We start from the raw sequence: 21,497 nt of genomic DNA, 5'->3' as shown, positions 1-21,497 counted from the left end.
ACAGGAATACAACTACTATAATACTGCCCCTATGTACAAGAATATAACTACTATAATACTGCCCCTATGTACAAGAATATAACTACTATAATACCGCTCCTATGTACAAGAATATAACTACTATAATACTGCCCCTATGTACAAGAATATAACTACTGTAATACTGCTCCCTATGTACAAGAATATAACTACTATAATACTGCTCCTATGTACAAGAATATAACTACTATAATACTGCCCCCTATGTACAAGAATATAACTACTATAATACTCCTCCTATGTACAAGAATATAACTACTATAATACTGCCCCTATGTACAAGAATATAACTACTATAATACTGCCCCTATGTACAAGAATATAACTACTATAATACTGCCCCTATATACAAGAATATAACTACTATAATACCGCTCCTATGTACAAGAATATAACTACTATAATACTGCCCCCTATGTACAAGAATATAACTACTATAATACTGCCCCTATGTACAAGAATATAACTACTATAATGCTGCTCCTTTGTACAGGAATATAACTTTTATCATACTGCTCCCTATAGATAGTCGTTATGGTAATATCTTTGCGTATAGTCCTCTCATATATGAGGAATATTTCCCATTTCTTGTACTCACCCGTTTCCCTTCCTCCCTTGTAGGTTGCTCTCTGTTTCTCTCCGGTTGGTAATAAGTTACGGGTTCGGAGTAGAAAATTTCCTGCTGTGGTAAACTGCACCGCCATTAACTGGTTCCATGAGTGGCCACAGGAGGCGCTGGAGTCCGTCAGCTTGCGCTTCCTCCAAGAAACTGAGAACATTGAGGTGAGGTTCCAGTCCCTCCTGCAGCTTTTTTGTGATTGGCACAGGTGGTATTTTTTACTGCATTTCTGTTTTTATTTACTCCTCCTCAGGCTCCTGTGAAGGACTCCATCAGTAAGTTCATGGCGTACGTGCACACCAGTGTGAACGAGATGTCCAAATCTTACCTGGGCAACGAGCGGCGCTACAATTACACCACCCCCAAGTCTTTCCTGGAGCAGATCAAGCTCTACCAGAACCTACTGAGCAAGAAGCGCAAGGAGCTCGCTGCCAAGATGGAGCGTCTGGAGAACGGCTTGGAGAAGCTGAACAGTACCTCTGCGCAGGTATGACCCAGCACTGTACACGGCATGACATCTGGCCAGGATTAGACTGGCCTACCGGAGAACCGGAGAATCCTCTGGTGGGCCTTGGCTTCTCCTTCATGAGAGTTTATAGTGCACACCTTGCATCTGCTATGGGCTCTTGAGTGGGGGAGAATGGTGGGCCCTCAGAATCAAACCCTCGGTGGGCCCAGTGTTCTTCAGTCTGACACTGCATCTGACCATATGAGTACGAGTAATATATTCTGAACCTATATAATCCCCCGAGCCTCTGTGCTGCCAACGTCTCCTCTCAGTAATTGCTCCAACAACGCCGTACCGCCGTAAGGTTAATCCCATATGACTCTCTACCCTTTTAATCTCAGACTCCTACATGATATCAGACCGCCTCGCCGCCGCCGCAGCCGGCCATGACGCACCTCACGCCTCATATCTCCACAACCAGCAGTTCAATTCCTAAGTTCTCTCCGTAGGCTTAAAAGATTGTTTCCCCAGCAATTGTGAGAATTGCAGCACATTCTGCTTACACCCGCGCTTTATCTCACCAACAAAAAATGAGGTCTTATCAGCAACCATTAAATAGTCATTATCGCTTCCACAAACTTTAAATATATCATAGCACTATGGAATAATGTAAGAAAATATACCTCAGCAGGGAAATATGTGTCTTTCTCCATTCATGAGCCACTTCTCATCTCACTGCTTTCATCATTCGCGCTGAAAAAAACTACTTCATTTGGTCCTACTTAAGTCAAGATAGACTGCAAGCTCACTGAGAAATCAGATTATAGCTGCTTACTGACGTTTATGTATCGGGGAGGGGAAGGAGCAGGTAAAGTGAGACCCCTGCTTTCCAACAAGTGTTTTATCTCAACCTAGTGCTGGAATCTCAGTTACACTGATCAGTACAGCTGTATAGTGTCCTACATACTGCTATTTTATAGAAAGAAAACCCCTTACCTGCTCACTACAGCTCTTTAATGTACTCTATGCTGCAGATTCTATCTACAAATAAGTGTTTTATCTCACTCTAGAGCTGGATTCACATGTACACTGCTCATTGCTGTTGTATAATGTCCCTATACCTATGGTTTCTTGTAAGCATTTTATCTCTACCCTGTGCTGGATTCACAGCCACCCTTCTGACTACTGCTGTATAATGTCCTCCTTGCTGCGTCAATCTAGCAGGTGTTTTATTGTAGTCCAGTACAGGATACAAATCGACTCTGCTCAGTATTTCCATATGATGTCCTTCATGCTGCTTTCTAGTAGGTGTTTTATTTCATCCCAGAATAGGATTCACTGCTACACTGCTCAGTACAGCTGTACAATGTTTTTCATGCTGCTTAATTATGGCAAGTGTTTTATCTCACCCCAGAGCTGGATTCACATCTACACTGCACTCTGTTGTTGTATAATATATTCTATACTGATGCTTTCTAATAAGCATTTTATCCCACTAAGTGCTGGATTCACAGTTACACTACTTAGCAGGCTCAGATTGGCTCACAGAGGCAATATCGCTATATCCTGGCGGGCTCCTGTGCAGGAAGAGTAATTAAACCTCACTATATGAACAGTAGTTTGCACAATAAACTTGGTTCACCATGTACAGACAGTGGCAGCATCTAATCATTTATTTACCAAATTTAGTTCATTATTGTATAGAAGCAGAAATAAATTCATGAATGAGGTTAATATAATATTTACATATAGTAAAACAGTGAATGTCATGGGGTCCTACTCCGGTATCATGCAATCAACAGAGTGAGAGATGAGTGAACAGTCCCAAGAACCTTTATTACATGCAAACAGAAAGGTTCATAAAACAATCTTCAATGCAGAGGATGAAGTAGTCGAGGAACATGGATACAGTCCAGGAACACGGATACAGTCCAGGAACACGGATACAGTCCAGGAACACGGATACAGTCCAGGAACACGGATACAGTCCAGTAACTGGAAAAATGCAATGGGAGATGAGAGTCACAATCCTCCACTTAGAGACTGATATGGCTCCAGATACTTCTCCATATAGGCTCCTCGAGCCATATTTTCCAGGGTAATCCGAGTTTCTCCAAGTCTCTCTGGTGTGCTGGCCTTAGCATCAGCATCCCACAAGGACCTATTTTACTATTCTTTATGTCCTCCTCAGCCTCCCTCCTTATATCCAGGGTTAGGCAGAGAGGTTGAAAGGCCCCCCAGACCTGGGAACCATGCCTCAGAGATCAAGGCACTATAGGGGCGGATTTGGAGAGCAGAGGGGTCATGAATGTAAGCAATGTCAGCAAGGGTTCATCAAGAGGCATGGGCACATTCAGACTGAAGATGGTAACTAAGCTAATTAAATTTTTGGACCTTTTGTAAGCTAATTAAGATTCTAGAAAAGACGGGGAATACACAGAATGATACAGAGCAACAAGACAACACTCCTAAAATCAGTACAAATATGAACATACACAATGGTACCCCAAACACCATATCACAACATCACAGTGGTTCTCCAAAGTCAGTGTTACTGGTGGGCCCCTGTCAGCCCATTCCAACAAAGCTGTTCAGTACTTTGCTTTAATGTCCTCCATGTTGTTTTTGTTTCTTAATAAATGTTTAATCTCTCTCCAAAGCTGGATTCCCAGCTACGCAGCTCATTATTGCGATATAATGTCCTCAATTAAGCTGCTGCTGTGTTCTAGTAGACATTTAATTTCACACTAGTGCTAAAATCACAGCTACACTGCTCAATACAGTTGTTACTACCCTCTTTGCTATAACCTTTTAGTGTTTTATCTTGGCTTAGAGCTGGATTCACAGTTACACTGCTCAGTACTGCTGTATAATAAACTCCATGCTGCTGCTTCTGAACATGTGCTGAACGTGTGCTGTATATGGGAGACATCATAGCAGCTACTGTTAACCCAGTAGCTCAGAGACAACTGAAAAATACATTTAAAGCTGCGTGGGTCCCAAGTCGGGAATACATGTGTCAACGGGGTCCGAGTTACCTATGAAATTATACCAATGTCTCCCATGACAGGTGGACGATCTGAAAGCCAAACTCGCAGCACAAGAGGTGGAGCTGAAACAGAAGAATGAGGATGCAGATAAACTGATCCAGGTTGTTGGGGTAGAGACCGAGAAGGTGGGAAAAGAGAAAGCCATGGCTGATGAAGAGGAAAAGAAGGTGGCCGTCATAGCAGAGGAGGTCGGGAAGAAGCAGAGGGACTGCGAGACGGATTTGGCTAAAGCTGAACCGGCTTTAGTGGCAGCTCAGGAAGCCCTGAACACCCTCAACAAGGTATGGCCAAATGTCCTTAGCATGGGGGGCTGCGTCTGTGTCCCCAGTGGTCTCTCTGATTCTGCACTAATCTACTTATTTGTCTTGACAGAACAATCTGACAGAGTTGAAGTCTTTCGGTTCCCCACCTTCCGCTGTCACCAATGTCACGGCAGCTGTCATGGTCCTCACCGCCCCTGGTGGCAGAGTCCCAAAGGACAGGAGCTGGAAAGCCGCCAGAGTGGTCATGGGCAAAGTCGACGGCTTCTTGGACTGCCTAATAAACTTTAATAAGGAAAATATACATGAAAACTGCATAAAAGCCATTCAGCCTTACCTGAAAGACACAGAATTCAACCCAGAATTCATTGCCTCCAAGTCCCTCGCCGCTGCTGGACTCTGCTCCTGGGTTATAAACATTGTCAAGTTCTACGAGGTTTTCTGTGAGGTGGAGCCCAAACGCCAAGCTCTGGACAAAGCAAATGCCGAATTGGCAGCCGCGGAGGAGAAACTGTCCACCATCAAAGCCAAAATTGCAGTAAGTTCTATAGAAATGTATTCTTGTAGTACTGCCCCTATGTACAAGAATATAACTTCTATAATACTGCCCCTATGTACAAGAATATCACTACTAAAATACTGCTTCTATGTACAGGAATATAACTACTATAATACTGCTCCTATGTACAAGAATATAACTACTATAATACTGCCCCCTATGTACAAGAATATAACTACTATAATACTGCCCCTATGTACAAGAATATAACTACTATAATACTGCCCCTATGTACAAGAATATAACTACTATAATACTGCTCCTATGTACAAGAATATAACTACTATAATACTGCTCCTATGTACAAGAATATAACTACTATAATACTGCCCCTATGTACAAGAATATAACTACTATAATACTGCCCCTATGTACAGGAATATAACTACTGTAATACTGCCCCTATGTACAAGAATATAACTACTATAATACTGCCCCCTATGTACAAGAATATAACTACTATAATACTGCCCCTATGTACAAGAATATAACTACTATAATACTGCTCCTATGTACAAGAATATAACTACTATAATACTGCCCACTATGTACAAGAATATCACTACTATAATACTGCTTCTATGTACAAGAATATAACTACTATAATACTGCTCCTATGTGCAAGAATATAACTACTATAATACTTCCTTCTATGTACAAGAATATAACTACTATAATACTGCCCCTATGTACAAGAATATAACTACTATAATACTGCTCTATGTGCAAGAATATAACTACTATAATACTGCCCCTATGTACAAGAATATAACTGCTATAATACTGCCCCCTATGTACAAGAATATAACTACTATAATACAGCCCCTATGTACAGGAATATAACTACTATAATACTGCTCCTATGTACAAGAATATAACTACTATAATACTGCCCCCTATGTACAAGAATATAACTACTATAATACTGCTCCTATGTACAAGAATATAACTACTATAATACTGCCCCTATGTACAAGAATATAACTACTATAATACTTCCTTCTATGTACAAGAATATAACTACTATAATACTGCCCCTATGTACAAGAATATAACTACTATAATACAGCCCCTATGTACAGGAATATAACTACTATAATACTGCTCCTATGCACAAGAATATAACTACTATAATACTGCTCCTATGTACAAGAATATAACTAATACTGCCCCTATGTACAAGAATATAACTACTATAATACTGCCTCTATGTGCAAGAATATAACTACTATAATACTGCCCCCATATACAAGAATATAACTACTATAATACTGCCTCCTATGTGCATGAATATAACTACTATAATACTGCCCCTATGTACAAGAATATAACTACTATAATACTGCCCCCATATACAAGAATATAACTACTATAATACTGCCCCCTATGTACAAGAATAAAACTTAATATAATACTGCTTCTATGTACAAGAATATAACTACTATAATACTGCTCCTATGTACAAGAATATAACTACTATAATACTGCTCCTATGTACAAGAATATAACTACTATAATACTGCTCCTATGTACAGGAATATAACTACTATAATACTGCTCCTATGTACAGGAATATAACTGCTATCATACAGCTTTGAGCCTGGTCCACATGTTACAGACTTTTCTTATTTTCAGCTCCTGAATGAGAATCTTGCCAAGCTGACTGCAAAATTTGAGAAGGCGACTGCAGACAAACTGAAGTGTCAGCAGGAAGCGGACTCCACGGCTCTCACCATCTCTCTCGCTAACCGGCTGGTAAGTGTCATGTGCCATCATTGTAGCTCTGTCTCCTGTGTGCAGTCACAGAGATGAGAGATAACTCTGATCTCAGTAGTTTCCCAGAAATATTGGAGTGCATTGTATCCGACATCCAGTGACTATATTTCTTCTAATTGAAATTTAAAAAAAAATATTTTTAAAACATATAAAAAAAATCACAAAACGCAATAGTAAAAAACAACAAAACCTAGTCATTGACATAAAAATATAAACAATTAAAATAATCCTCAGATTTGCTTTTGCCGGATATGTAAAGGTTTGCAGGATCAGTGCTTTTCTCTAAAACTAACCCTATTTCTAACCCTAAGCTTAACCCTAGCCCGATCCCTGAGACCAAGTCAATACTTAGCTCTAAGGCTAGCTGTAAGCTTAAGCCTAGCCCTCAGCTTAACCAGTCCGTAGCTCTTAGCGAAACCTTAACTCTAAGGCTACTTTCACACTAGCGTCGTGCACTGCACGTCGCAATGCGTCGTTGTGGATAAAAAACGTATCCTGCAAAGTTGCCTGCAGGATGCGTTTTTTCTCCATAGACTTTTATTAGCGATGCATTGCGACGCAGTGCCACACGTCGCAACCGTCGTGCGACGGTTGCGTCGTGTTTTGGCGCACCGCCGCCACAAAAAAAGTTACATGTAACTTTTTTTGTGCGTTTAGACCGCCATTTTCGACTGTGCATGCGCGGCCGAAACTCCGCCCCCTCCTCCCCGGACCTTGCAATGGGGCAGCGGAAGCGTCCTAAGACTGCTTCCGCTGCCCACGTCGGGCATTTTTTGCACAGTATGCGTCGGTACGTCGGCCCGACGCAGCGCGACGGCCCCGTACGGACGCTAGTGTGAAAGCAGCCTAAGTCTAACCTTAGCTCTAATCCTAATCAAATCCCTAGCCTATATAGTAGCCCTAAATCTAAACTTAGCTCTAGCTCTAATCCTAACCCAATCCATAGTATTAAAACTAACCCTAGTGTTAACCCTAAGACTAAGCCTAGTATTAAGACTAGACCAGTCCCTAGCCCTGAGGCTAACCCTAAGTCTGATCCTAGCTCTGATTTTAACACTAAGGGTGCAGACAGACGTCGGTATTACACGAGCGAGGATCACGTGACAAACGTCGGACTGACTGTCAGCTCTCCTGACCTGAGCGTGACAGCATGTACTTCTATGCAGCTGTCAAGCTCCAGTCATGAGAGCCAACGGTCAGTCCGAGGATTGCAATCTGATCCTCGCACAAGTAATTCGTCCATATGTGTTCATCCTAACTTTAAGATTTACCCTAGCCCTAAGCTTAACCCAGTCCCTAGCCCTACGCCTAACCCTTAGTGAAATCCTAGTTTTAAGCTTAATCCAATCCCTAGCCTAAAAAGTAGCCCTAGCCCTAACCTTAGGCCTACCTCTATCCCAATTTTAGCCTTTAGGCTAACCCAAGCTCTAAGTTTAATTCTAATTCTAAGATTAACCCTACATTTAAGCTTTTCTCAATCCTTAGCCCTAAACCTAACCTTTGGCAAAACTCTAGCTTCAAGCCTATCCTTAGCTTTAAACCTAACTCAATCCCTAGCCTAAAGAGTATCCCTAAACTTGACCTTAGGCCTAACCCATGTCCTAGCCTAACTCTAACTCAACACAAGCACTTGGACTAATCCAAAGCCTAACCCTACACTAAGCTTATCTTTAGACCTACGTTTAACCATTATTGTGATTAGGGTTAGAAAAAGTATAAAATGTAAGATCAGCTCTCAGTAATGAATGCAGACTTGCACTTTATTGAATATTGTCTTCACTCTTTAGCTGCTCGTCTTCTGTCATCTCTGTGGCTTTTATGCAGAGTGTAGCAGGCGAGAGGAGTTTGTCATTGACTGATACGCTCTGTATAGTCAGTGACCCAGATGTAGACAGATTGTAGATGCTGCCCATGTCACAGTAAGAGGCGGCATGGAGTAGGACTGTGAGGACAAAGTATTGCTCCCCTATAAACTGTTTGTCATCTGCCCTGGCCCTTCTGTGCTCCATGACAGCTGCCATAGTGAGGTCTGACCAGAACTGTAGGATGTGATAGTGCACCTCACATAGGGGGCAGCCGCATATCTCCACACTAATTCGGTGACCCCGATGTAGGTGGGAGGACTCGCCTCAGAGAACATCAGGTGGGCCGAAGCCGTCAGGAATTTCAAGCTCCAAGAGAGCACCCTCTGTGGGGACGTCCTGGTCATCACCGCTTTCGTCTCCTACCTTGGCTACTTCACCAAGAAATACCGACAGGACCTCATGGATAAGACCTGGAAACCGTACCTGGGGCAGCTGAAGGTGAGCCCACATCCTTCCCAGATAAGAAGTACTCCAGTCACACCCAGAGCTGCGTATATCATACAGATACCTTAGATACAGTACATGATACAGCTCCGTCTATTATACGGATACCATAGATACAGTACATAATACAGCTGGGTCTATTATACAGATACCATAAATACACAAATAGAGCATATGATACAGCTGCATCTATTATATGGATACCATAGATACATTGATACAGTACATGATACAGCTCCGTCTATTATACGGATACCATAGATACATAGATACAGTACATGATACAGCTGCGTCTATTATACGGATACCATAGATACATAGATACAGTACATGATACAGCTGCGTCTATTATACGGATACCATAGATACATAGATACAGTACATGATACAGCTGCGTCTATTATACGGATACCATAGATACATACATACAGTACATGATACAGCTGCATCTGTTATACTGATACACTACATGATACAGCTGCGTCTATTATACAGATACCATAGATACATACATACAGTACATGATACAGCTGCGTCTATTATACAGATACACTACATGATACAGCTGTGTCTATTATACAGATACCATAGATACATAGATACAGTACATGATACAGCTGCGTCTATTATACGAATACCATAGATACATAGATACACTACATGATACAGCTGCGTCTATTATACAGATATCATGGATACACAAATACAGCACATGATACAGCTGCGTCTATTATACAGATACCATAGATACATAGATATTGTACATGATACAGCTGTGTCTGTTATACAGCTACCATAGATACAGTGCATGACACAGCTGGGTCTATTATACGGATACCATAGATACATTGATACAGTACATGATACAGCTGTGTCTGTTATAGAGATACCATAGATACAGTACATGATACAGCTGGGTCTATTATACAGATACCATAAATACAGCCCATGATACAGCTGCGTCTATTACATAGATACCATAGATGCAGTACATGATACAGCTGCATCTATTATACCGATACCATAGATACATAGATACAGTACATGATACAGCTGTGTCTGTTATAGAGATACCATAGATACAGTACATGATACAGCTGGGTCTATTATACAGATACCATAAATACAGCCCATGATATAGCTGCATCTATTACATAGATACCATAGATGCAGTACATGATACAGCTGCATCTATTATACGGATACCATAGATACATAGATACAGTACATGATACAGCCGTGTCTGTTATACAGATACCATAGATACAGTACATGATACAGCTGGGTCTATTATACAGATACCATAAATACAGCCCATGATACAGCTGCGTCTATTACAGAGATGCCATAGATGCAGTACATGATACAGCTGCGTCTATTGTATAGATATCTCTGGACCAGATATCACCTCCCTACTAACCAGAATCCCTCAATGTCTATCCGCTATTTCATCCTTCTTCTTCGTTAGATTTCTAAAACTTAACATGGACAAAACAGAATTCATCATCTTTCCCCCATCTCACGCGACCCCCCAACGAACCTATCCATTACAGTAAACGCCTGACCCTCTCCCCAGTCCCACAAGCTCGCTGCCTTGAGGTAATCCTTGACACTGATCTCTCCTTCAAACCGCATATCCAAGCCCTTTCCACTTCCTGCCACCTTCAACTCAAAAATATTTCACGGATCCGTACATTCCTAAACCAAGAATCTGCAAAAACCCTAGCCCATGCCCTTATCATCTCCCGCCTCGACTACTGTAACCTCCTGCCTGCTCTGTGGCCTCCCCTCTAACACGCTCGCACCCCTCCAATCTATTCTAAACTCAGCTGCCAGACTAATCCACCTGTCCCCCCGCTATTCCCCGGCCTCTCCCCTCTGTCAATTCCTTCACTGGCTCTCCATTACCAGGAGACACCAATACAAAAGCCTAACCATGACATACAAAGCCATCCACAACCTGTCTCCTCCATACATCTGTGACCTCGTCTCCCGGTACTTACCTGCATGCAACCTCCGATCCTCACAAGATCTCATTCTCTACTCCCCTATTATCTCCTCTTCCCACAATCGTATACAAGATTTCTCTCGCGCATCACCCCTACTCTGGAACCCTCTACCCCAACACATCAGACTCTCGCCTACCATCGAAACCTTCATAAAGAACCTGAAGACCCACCTCTTCCGGCAAGCCTACAACCTGCAGTAACCGCCTATCCACCAAACCGCTGCATGACCAGCTCTACCCTCGCCTACTGTATCCTCACCCATCCCTTGTAGATTGTCAGCCATCGCGGGCAGGGTCCTCTCTACTCCTGTACCAGTGACTTGTATTGTTTACGATTACTGTACTTGTTTTTATTATGTATACCCCTCCTCACATGTAAAGCGCCATGGAATAAATGGCGCTATAATAATAAATACTAATAATATCATAGATACATAGATACAGTACATGATACAGCTGCCAATATTATACACATACCATAGATACAAAGATATAGTACATGATACAGCTGCGTCTATTACACATATACTCATAGATACATAGATACAGTACATGATACAGCTGCGTCTATTATTCAATTACCTTAAATACAGTACATGATAAAGCTGTGTCTATTATACAGATACCATAGATACATAGATACAGTACATGACACGGCGTGAGCAGGGCGGCGGGGAGATGTCAGCTCCTACAGACTGAATGCAGACAGGAAGCATTATAAATGCTGCTCACGGTGTGACAGAAATATAAGTAGGAGGTGATTGCCTGCACCTTTAAGATTGGGACAGTGACTTTTCTTTTGGGATACATGTTAATAGTCAGATTATATACAGGGAAGATGAATTTAGAGGATCGGCCCGGGGATAGTGGAGGAGTCAGCGGGGGGCCGTGCTGGGACTATGCTGTAAGAAGAATTTAGAGGACCGGCTCGGGGATAGCGGAGGAGTCAGCGGGGGGGGCCGTGCTGGGACTATGCTGTTTGTGCAGCAGATCAGCGGTGGCGAGGCACGGGGGTCTCGGCGTTATTTACTGATTATGTATGAGAGGAATGAGACAGAACGGAGGAGGGCACATCCATAAGGGTCTCACAGCCGGGGTCATCAGCCGCGTGTCTGTCAGAAAAATACCCGCCACACTGCCCAGGGAAGCAGGACGCACTCGCCATCCTGTGTGCATCACTGCCCTCCATATCATCGGCACAGAGCTATCCTGAAATACTCTGTGCTGCTGGGGACTCTGCTTCTTCTCTTATGTATCTCTGGCACAAACTGTCACCGTCTGTAGCTGCTCTCCAGCTTTGTCCGCTGCACATGCGAGCCTCTCGCTGCCCCTCATTACCTCTTCTCTGTCTCCAGGTCCCCATCCCAGTGACCGAGTCTCTGGACCCCCTGACCATGCTGACTGATGACGCCGACATCGCAGCCTGGCAGAATGAAGGACTTCCTGCCGACCGCATGTCAACGGAGAACGCAACCATCCTCACCAGCTGTGAGAGATGGCCGCTCATGGTGGACCCCCAGCTACAGGGGATCAAGTGGATCAAGAACAAGTATGGAGAAGAGCTGCGAGTGGTCAGGATCGGACAGAGAGGGTTCGTATCCGAGTGGTGGAAGCGCGCCCACTATAGTGCCAGGCAGGCCACACTGACATCTGCCGACTCTCTGCAGGTACCTGGACACCCTGGAGCAAGCGCTGGCTGGCGGGGACGTGGTGCTGATCGAGAACCTAGAGGAGAGCGTGGATCCAGTGCTGGGACCCCTGCTGGGAAGAGAAACCATCAAGAAAGGAAGGTAAATCCAAAAAGTGAAGGCACAGCTGGGGTCCAGCGTCATGTATTCTCACAGATGACCCCACAATTAAAGGGATAATCCAGTACGTAAAAAGCGATCACCCATCCCCTGGGCAGGTGAAGAGGCAGAGCTTAGGGTTCAGCCTGGGGTAAGGTTGCAGATCACCTCCGTTGTACCCCCTGAATGGGTAACAGATGTTTACAATTGCAGAGGTGCACTTTAATTACAGAAGCTTTATGCAACTCCAAGGGCAACTCGGAGGAGGACTGTGCAATCCTGAATGAGCCATCACCATCACTGATGGGTTTCTCATCTTCAGCAGCGCAGCCAGTGATGATCTGACTATGCAGAGCGCAGCAGTCAGATCATCACCAACTGCTGCTCTCTGTGCACTAAACATTTACTGAGCTTGGCCCCTGCAGAGCGCAGCAGAGGAACTGGCATCGTCACTGGATTCTCTGCTCTGTGCAGTGATAGTGAATGTGCAGAGCGCAGCAGTCAGATCATCATCGGATGCTGCACTCTGCACACTGAACACTTACTGAGCTTGGCCCCTGCAGAGCGCAGCAGAGGAACTGACATTGCCTTTGGCCTCTCTGCTCTGTACGGTGATGGTGAATGTGCAGAGCGCAGCAGTTAGATCATCACCGACTGCTGCACTCTGTACACTGAACACTTACTGAGCTTGGCCCCTGCAAAACGCAGCAAAGGAACTGACGTTGCCTTTGGCCTCTCTGCTCTGTATGTTGATGGTGAATGTGCAGAGTGCAGCAGTCAGATCATCATCGGCTGCTGCGCTCTGCACACTTATTGAGCTTGGCCCCTGCAGAGCGCAGCAGAGGAACTGACGTCGTCACTGGCCTCTCTGCTCTGTATGGTGATGGTGAATGTGCAGAGCGCAGCAGTTAGATCATCACCGACTGCTGCACTCTGTACACTGAACACTTACTGAGCTTGGCCCCTGCAGAGCGCAGCAGAGGAACTGACATTGCCTTTGGCCTCTCTGCTCTGTATGGTGATGGTGAATGTGCAGAGCGCAGCAGTCAGATCATCATCGGCTGCTGCACACTGAACACTTACTGAGCTTGGCCCCTGCAAAGCGCAGCAAAGGAACTGACGTTGCCTTTGGCCTCTCTGCTCTGTATGTTGATGGTGAATGTGCAGAGTGCAGCAGTCAGATCATCATCGGCTGCTGCACTCTGCATACTTACTGAGCTTGGTCCCTGCAGAGCGCAGCAGAGGAACTGATGTCATCACTGGCCTCTCCACCAGTGATGATTTACCTGCTGCTCTCTGCACACTGAAGGTAGCAGTAGTCGGGAGTTGTCTTTCCATGTGAGTGGACCTGATGCGGCCGCCACCTCTGCCATTGTGCTATCTACACTACTAGACAGATGATTGTCACTCACATAGACACATGACCACCTGCTCCACCCAAAGAGCTGACGCCTTGCAGACCGATCGGGGGACCCCACCAATACTGAGGAGGGGGCTGTGAGATACACGTTGGAATGCACTGATGGCCGCGCATGTGCAGGGGACGGAGTACAGCCACTCCATGCTGACCACAGGGCATCTCAAATCATCAGTCGGACCTCCACCGGTCCATAAGTTATGTCCTGACCCCGTAGGATCGCCCCTCAGCGGTGCTTCGGGAGTGCTTATTAGGAGTGTGAGGTTCCCATTAAGACGCCAGTTAGTACAGTCGACAGGCGCATCTGGGGAGTCCTCAGGTTTTAAGTGACATTACCGACACCCGTGCAGGATGCCAGAGAACTGTTGTCAGGTGCCTGGCAGCAGAGTAGACGACGATGTCAGGCGATGGGAGACAGAGGTGACTCACAGACTCCCGTACGGCACACCGGACACAGTAACATGACGGGCTTCCTACGTATCTACAAGATCACTGCTTGTCAGCGAATGTGAATACGTCCGGACGATGTGCTGAGATCAGGCGTTCAGATGATGGATGGAAGCATAGGAAGCAGAGATATTGAAAATGGCGAGAATTAAAAGTCAACGTGGCCACATCATGGACGATTTGTACTTATTAATGATATTTTACTATGTTTTTTGGAGGAGAGGAGGCACCGTCAGTCTGACGAAAATGGCGCAATGTACAGCGCAATCCTACCCCAGCACTCATGGCTCCCCGTAGTGCATCCACTTGTGAACTCAGCTGACCTCCACTTGTTCTCCGTCTCTCAGGTGCATTAAGATTGGTGACAAGGAGTGCGAGTACAGCCCCAACTTCCGCTTGATCCTGCACACGAAACTTGCCAACCCGCATTACCAGCCCGAGATGCAGGCGCAGTGCACTCTCATCAACTTCACAGTCACCCGAGATGGCCTGGAGGACCAGCTGCTGGCGGCTGTAGTGAGCATGGAGCGGCCAGACCTGGAGGAGCTGAAGGTAATGGCGAGGGCTGGAAGGTGGCAACGTCAGCCGAACTCCAAGTGTAGCATCAATGATAATGTGTCATAAGACGGGCGGGAAAATGTATTACCTGTGTCCTCCCAGAGAGCGAAAGTTTCATACAGATTCTCTGCAGCCGCTTTTCCTTTGGGTACTGTCAGCAATCTCCTCCCTGCAGCCGCTCCTCCTTTTGGTACTGTCAGCAATTTCCTCCCTGCAGCCGCTCTTCCTTTGGGTACTGTCAGCAATCTCCTCCCTGCAGTAGCTCCTCCTTTGGGTACTGTCAGCAATCTCCTCTCTGCAGCCGCTCTTCCTTTGGGTACTGTCAGCAGTTTCCTCCCTGCAGTCGCTCCTCCTTTGGGTACTGTCAGCAATCTCCTCCCTGCAGTCTCTCCTCCTTTGGGTACTGTCAGCAATCTCCTCCCTGCAGTCGCTCTTCCTTTGGGTTCAGTCAGCAATCTCCTCCCTGCAGTCGCTCTTCCTTTGGGTACTGTCAGCAATCTCCTCCCTGCAGCCGCTCTTCCTTTGGGTACTGTCAGCAATCTCCTCCCTGCAGCCGCTCTTCCTTTGGGTACGGTCAGCAATCTCCTCCCTGCAGTCGCTCTTCCTTTGGGTACTGTCAGCAATCTCCTCCCTGCAGTCGCTCCTCCTTTGGGTACTGTCAGCAATCTCCTCCCTGCAGCCGCTCTTCCTTTGGGTTCAGTCAGCAATCTCCTCCCTGCAGTCGCTCCTCCTTTGGGTACTGTCAGCAATCTCCTCCCAGCAGTCGCTCCTCCTTTGGGTACTGTCAGCAATCTCCTCCCTGCAGCTGCACTTCCTTTGGGTACTGTCAGCAATCTCCTCCCTGCAGCCGCTCTTCCTTTGGGTTCAGTCAGCAATCTCCTCCCTGCAGTCGCTCCTCCTTTGGGTACTGTCAGCAATCTCCTCCCAGCAGTCGCTCCTCCTTTGGGTACTGTCAGCAATCTCCTCCCTGCAGCTGCACTCCCTTTGGGTACGGTCAGCAATCTCCTCCCTGCAGTCGCTCTTCCTTTGGGTACTGTCAGCAATCTCCTCCCTGCAGTCGCTCCTCCTTTGGGTACTGTCAGCAATCTCCTCCCTGCAGTCGCTCTTCCTTTGGGTACTGTCAGCAATCTCCTCCCTGCAGTCGCTCTTCCTTTGGGTACTGTCAGCAATCTCCTCCCTGCAGTCGCTCTTCCTTTGGGTACTGTCAGTAATCTCCTCCCTGCAGTCGCTCTTCCTTTGGATACTGTCAGTAATCTCCTCTGTCATGATTCTCAATGGCGAGAGAACATAGCCCAGCATATATGAGAACTAGCTCTTGGAAGATGGAAACTATACTGACCATGAACTAAACCTGCCGCACAACTAGAAGTGGCCGGGTAGCATGCCTACGTTTTTTATCCCTAGATGCCCAGCGCCAGCCGGAGAACTACCTAATCCTAGCAGAGGAAAAGACAGTCCTGGCTCACCTCTAGAGAAATTTTCCCAAAAGGCAGACAGAGGCCCCCACATATATTGGCGGTGATTTTAGATGAAATGACAAACGTAGTATGAAAATAGGTTTAGCAAAATCGAGGTCCGCTTACTAGATAGCATGAAGACAGAAAGGGCACTTTCATGGTCAGCAGAAAACCCTCTCAAAACACCATCCAGAAATTACTTTAAGACTCTAGCATTAACTCATAACACCAGAGTGGCAATTTCCGCTCACAAGAGCTTTCCAGACACAGTAACGAAATAGCAGCTGTGAACAGGAACAAAATGCAAAAACACACAAGGACAAAAGTCCAACTTAGCTAGGAGTTGTCTAGTAGCAGGAACATGCACAGAAGGCTTCTGATTACATTGTTGACCGGCATGAAACTGACAGAGGAGCAAGGTTATATAGCGACTCCCACATCCTGATAGGAGCAGGTGAACAGAGGGGATGATGCACACAAGTACAATTCCACAAGTGGCCACCGGGGGAGCCCAGAATCCAATTTCACAACAGTACCCCCCCCTCAAGGAGGGGGCACCGAACCCTCACCAGAACCACCAGGGCGATCAGGATGAGCCCTATGAAAGGCACGGACAAGATCGGAGGCATGAACATCAGAGGCAGTGACCCAAGAATTATCCTCCTGACCGTATCCCTTCCATTTAACCAGATACTGGAGTTTCCGTCTGGAAACACGAGAGTCTAAGATCTTTTCCACAACGTACTCCAACTCACCCTCAACCAACACCGGAGCAGGAGGCTCAACGGAAGGCACAGCCGGTACCTCATACCTGCGCAACAATGACCGATGAAAAACATTATGAATCGAAAAGGATGCAGGGAGGTCCAAACGGAAGGACACAGGGTTAAGAATCTCCAATATCTTGTACGGGCCGATGAACCGAGGCTTAAACTTAGGAGAAGAAACCCTCATAGGGACAAAACGAGAAGACAACCACACCAAGTCCCCAACACAAAGCCGAGGACCAACACGACGACGGCGGTTGGCAAAAAGCTGAGTCTTCTCCTGGGACAACTTCAAATTGTCCACCACCTGCCCCCAAATCTGATGCAACCTCTCCACCACAGCATCCACTCCAGGACAATCCGAAGATTCCACTTGACCGGAGGAAAATCGAGGATGAAACCCCGAATTACAGAAAAACGGGGACACCAAGGTGGCAGAGCTGGCCCGATTATTGAGGGCGAACTCCGCCAAAGGCAAAAAAGCAACCCAATCATCCTGATCCGCAGACACAAAACACCTCAAATATGTCTCCAAGGTCTGATTAGTCCGCTCGGTCTGGCCATTAGTCTGAGGATGGAAAGCAGACGAAAAAGACAAATCTATGCCCATCCTAGCACAGAATGCCCGCCAAAATCTAGACACGAATTGGGTCCCTCTGTCAGAAACGATATTCTCCGGAATACCATGCAAACGAACAACATTTTGAAAAAACAGAGGAACCAACTCGGAAGAAGAAGGCAACTTAGGCAAGGGAACCAGATGGACCATCTTAGAGAAACGGTCACACACCACCCAGATGACAGACATCTTCTGAGAAACAGGCAGATCCGAAATAAAATCCATCGAGATGTGCGTCCAAGGCCTCTTCGGGATAGGCAAGGGTAACAACAATCCACTAGCCCGAGAACAACAAGGCTTGGCCCGAACACAAACGTCACAAGACTGCACAAAGCCTCGCACATCTCGTGACAGGGAAGGCCACCAGAAGGACCTTGCCACCAAATCCCTGGTACCAAAGATTCCAGGATGACCTGCCAACGCAGAAGAATGAACCTCAGAGATGATTCTACTGGTCCAATCATCAGGAACAAACAGTCTACCAGGTGGGCAACGATCAGGTCTATCCGCCTGAAACTCCTGCAAGGCCCGCCGCAGGTCTGGAGAAACGGCAGACAATATCACTCCATCTTTAAGGATACCTGTGGGCTCAGAATTACCAGGGGAGTCAGGCTCAAAACTCCTAGAAAGGGCATCCGCCTTAACATTCTTAGAAACCGGTAGGTAAGACACCACAAAATTAAACCGAGAGAAAAACAACGACCAGCGCGCCTGTCTAGGATTCAGGCGCCTGGCAGACTCAAGGTAAATTAAATTTTTGTGGTCAGTCAATACCACCACCTGATGTCTGGCCCCCTCAAGCCAGTGACGCCACTCCTCAAAAGCCCACTTCATGGCCAAAAGCTCCCGATTCCCAATATCATAATTCCGCTCGGCGGGCGAAAATTTACGGGAAAAAAAGGCACAAGGTCTCATCACGGAGCAGTCGGAACTTCTCTGCGACAACACTGCCCCAGCTCCGATCTCAGAAGCGTCGACCTCAACCTGAAAAGGAAGAGCAACATCAGGCTGACGCAACACTGGGGCGGAAGAAAAGCGGCGCTTGAGCTCCCGAAAGGCCTCCACAGCATCAGGGGACCAATCAGCAACATCAGCACCCTTCTTAGTCAAATCAGTCAATGGTTTTACAACATCAGAAAAACCAGCAATAAATCGACGATAAAAGTTAGCAAAGCCCAAAAATTTCTGAAGACTCTTAAGAGAAGAGGGTTGCGTCCAATCACCAATAGCCTGAACCTTGACAGGATCCATCTCGATGGAAGAGGGGGAAAAAATGTATCCCAAGAAGGAAATCTTTTGAACCCCAAAAACACACTTAGAACCCTTCACACACAAGGAATTAGACCGCAAAACCTGAAAAACCCTCCTGACCAGCTGGACATGAGAGTCCCAGTCATCCGAAAAAATCAGAATATCATCCAGATACACAATCATAAATTTATCCAAATAATCGCGGAAAATGTCATGCATAAAGGACTGGAAGACTGAAGGGGCATTTGAAAGACCAAAAGGCATCACCAAATACTCAAAATGGCCCTCGGGCGTATTAAATGCGGTTTTCCACTCATCCCCCTGCTTGATTCGCACCAAATTATACGCCCCACGGAGATCAATCTTAGAGAACCACTTGGCCCCCTTTATACGAGCAAACAAATCAGTAAGCAGTGGTAACGGATATTGATATTTAACCGTGATTTTATTCAAAAGTCGATAATCAATACACGGCCTCAAAGAGCCGTCTTTCTTAGACACAAAGAAAAAACCGGCTCCTAAGGGAGATGACGAAGGACGAATATGTCCCTTTTCCAAGGACTCCTTTATATATTCTCGCATAGCCGCGTGTTCAGGCACAGACAGATTAAATAAACGACCCTTAGGGTATTTACTACCCGGGATCAAGTCTATGGCACAATCGCACTCCCGGTGCGGAGGTAGTGAACCAACCTTGGGTTCTTCAAAAACGTCACGAAAGTCAGACAAGAATTCAGGAATCTCAGAGGGAATAGATGATGAAATGGAAACCAAAGGTACGTCCCCATGAGTTCCTTTACATCCCCAGCTTAACACAGACATAGCTCTCCAGTTGAGGACTGGGTTATGAGATTGCAGCCATGGCAATCCCAGCACCAAAACATCATGTAGATTATACAGTACCAGAAAGCGAATAACCTCCTGGTGATCCGGATTAACACGCATAGTCACTTGTGTCCAGTATTGTGGTTTATTACTAGCCAATGGGGTGGAGTCAATCCCTTTCAGAGGTATCGAAGCCTCCAATGGCTCCAAATCATACCCACAGCGTTTGGCAAAGGACCAATCCATAAGACTCAAAGCAGCGCCAGAGTCGACATAGGCGTCCGCGGTAATAGATGACAAAGAACAAATCAGGGTCACAGATAGAATAAACTTAGACTGTAAAGTGCTAATTGAAACAGACTTGTCAGGCTTCTTAGTACGCTTAAAGCATGCTGATATAACATGAGTTGAATCACCACAATAGAAGCACAACCCATTTTTTCGTCTAAAATTCTGCCGCTCGCTTCTGGACAGAATTCTATCACATTGCATATTTTCTGGCGTTTTCTCAGTAGACACCGCCAAATGGTGCACAGGTTTGCGCTCCCGCAGACGCCTATCGATCTGAATAGCCATCGTCATGGACTCATTCAGACTCGCAGGCACAGGGAACCCCACCATAACATCCTTAATGGCATCAGAGAGACCTTCTCTGAAAATCGCCGCCAGGGCGCACTCATTCCACTGAGTAAGCACAGACCATTTGCGGAATTTTTGGCAGTATATTTCAGCTTCATCTTGCCCCTGAGACAAGGACATCAAGGCCTTTTCCGCCTGAAGCTCTAAATGAGGTTCCTCATAAAGCAACCCCAAGGCCAGAAAAAACGCATCCACATTGAGCAACGCAGGATCCCCTGGTGCCAATGCAAAAGCCCAGTCCTGAGGGTCGCCCCGGAGCAAGGAAATTACAATCCTGACCTGCTGTGCAGGGTCTCCGGCAGAGCGAGACTTCAGGGACAAAAACAATTTGCAATTATTTTTAAAATTTTGAAAGTGAGATCTATTCCCTGAGAAGAATTCAGGCAAAGGAATTCTAGGCTCAGACATAGGTGCATGAACAACAAAATCTTGCAAATTTTGTACCTTTGTGGTGAGATTATTCAAACCTGTAGCTACACTCTGAAGATCCATTTGAAACAGGTGAACACAGAGCCATTCAAGGATTAGAAGGAGAGAAAGAGAGGAAGGCTGCAGCATAGGCAAACTAGCAAGTGATTCAATTAAGAGCACACTCAGAACTAGAGGGAAAAAAAATAAAAAATAAAAATTGTAGCAGACTTCTTTTTTCTCTCCTTTCTCAG

The 21,497-nt window shown here is 45.8% G+C and overlaps 1 protein-coding gene across 2 annotated transcripts in view; it reads left to right on the top strand.

Annotated features, from left to right (window-relative positions):
* The window catches only part of DNAH9 (dynein axonemal heavy chain 9), a 188,418-nt gene that overhangs the window by 120,542 nt on the left and 46,379 nt on the right, over nucleotides 1–21,497 (top strand). For both annotated transcript variants that reach the window (XM_077254615.1, XM_077254614.1), the window contains 9 exons: nucleotides 661–822; nucleotides 912–1,145; nucleotides 4,177–4,437; nucleotides 4,529–4,954; nucleotides 6,611–6,730; nucleotides 8,866–9,054; nucleotides 12,424–12,659; nucleotides 12,736–12,858; nucleotides 15,067–15,271. In XM_077254615.1, the coding sequence (XP_077110730.1) occupies nucleotides 661–822; nucleotides 912–1,145; nucleotides 4,177–4,437; nucleotides 4,529–4,954; nucleotides 6,611–6,730; nucleotides 8,866–9,054; nucleotides 12,424–12,659; nucleotides 12,736–12,858; nucleotides 15,067–15,271 (1,956 nt within the window). The remainder of the gene's footprint in view (nucleotides 1–660; nucleotides 823–911; nucleotides 1,146–4,176; nucleotides 4,438–4,528; nucleotides 4,955–6,610; nucleotides 6,731–8,865; nucleotides 9,055–12,423; nucleotides 12,660–12,735; nucleotides 12,859–15,066; nucleotides 15,272–21,497) is intronic.

Source organism: Ranitomeya variabilis, chromosome 4, assembly GCF_051348905.1.
Source record: "Ranitomeya variabilis isolate aRanVar5 chromosome 4, aRanVar5.hap1, whole genome shotgun sequence".
Lineage (NCBI taxonomy): Eukaryota > Metazoa > Chordata > Amphibia > Anura > Dendrobatidae > Ranitomeya > Ranitomeya variabilis.
This window is presented reverse-complemented; position numbering and strand designations above follow the sequence as displayed.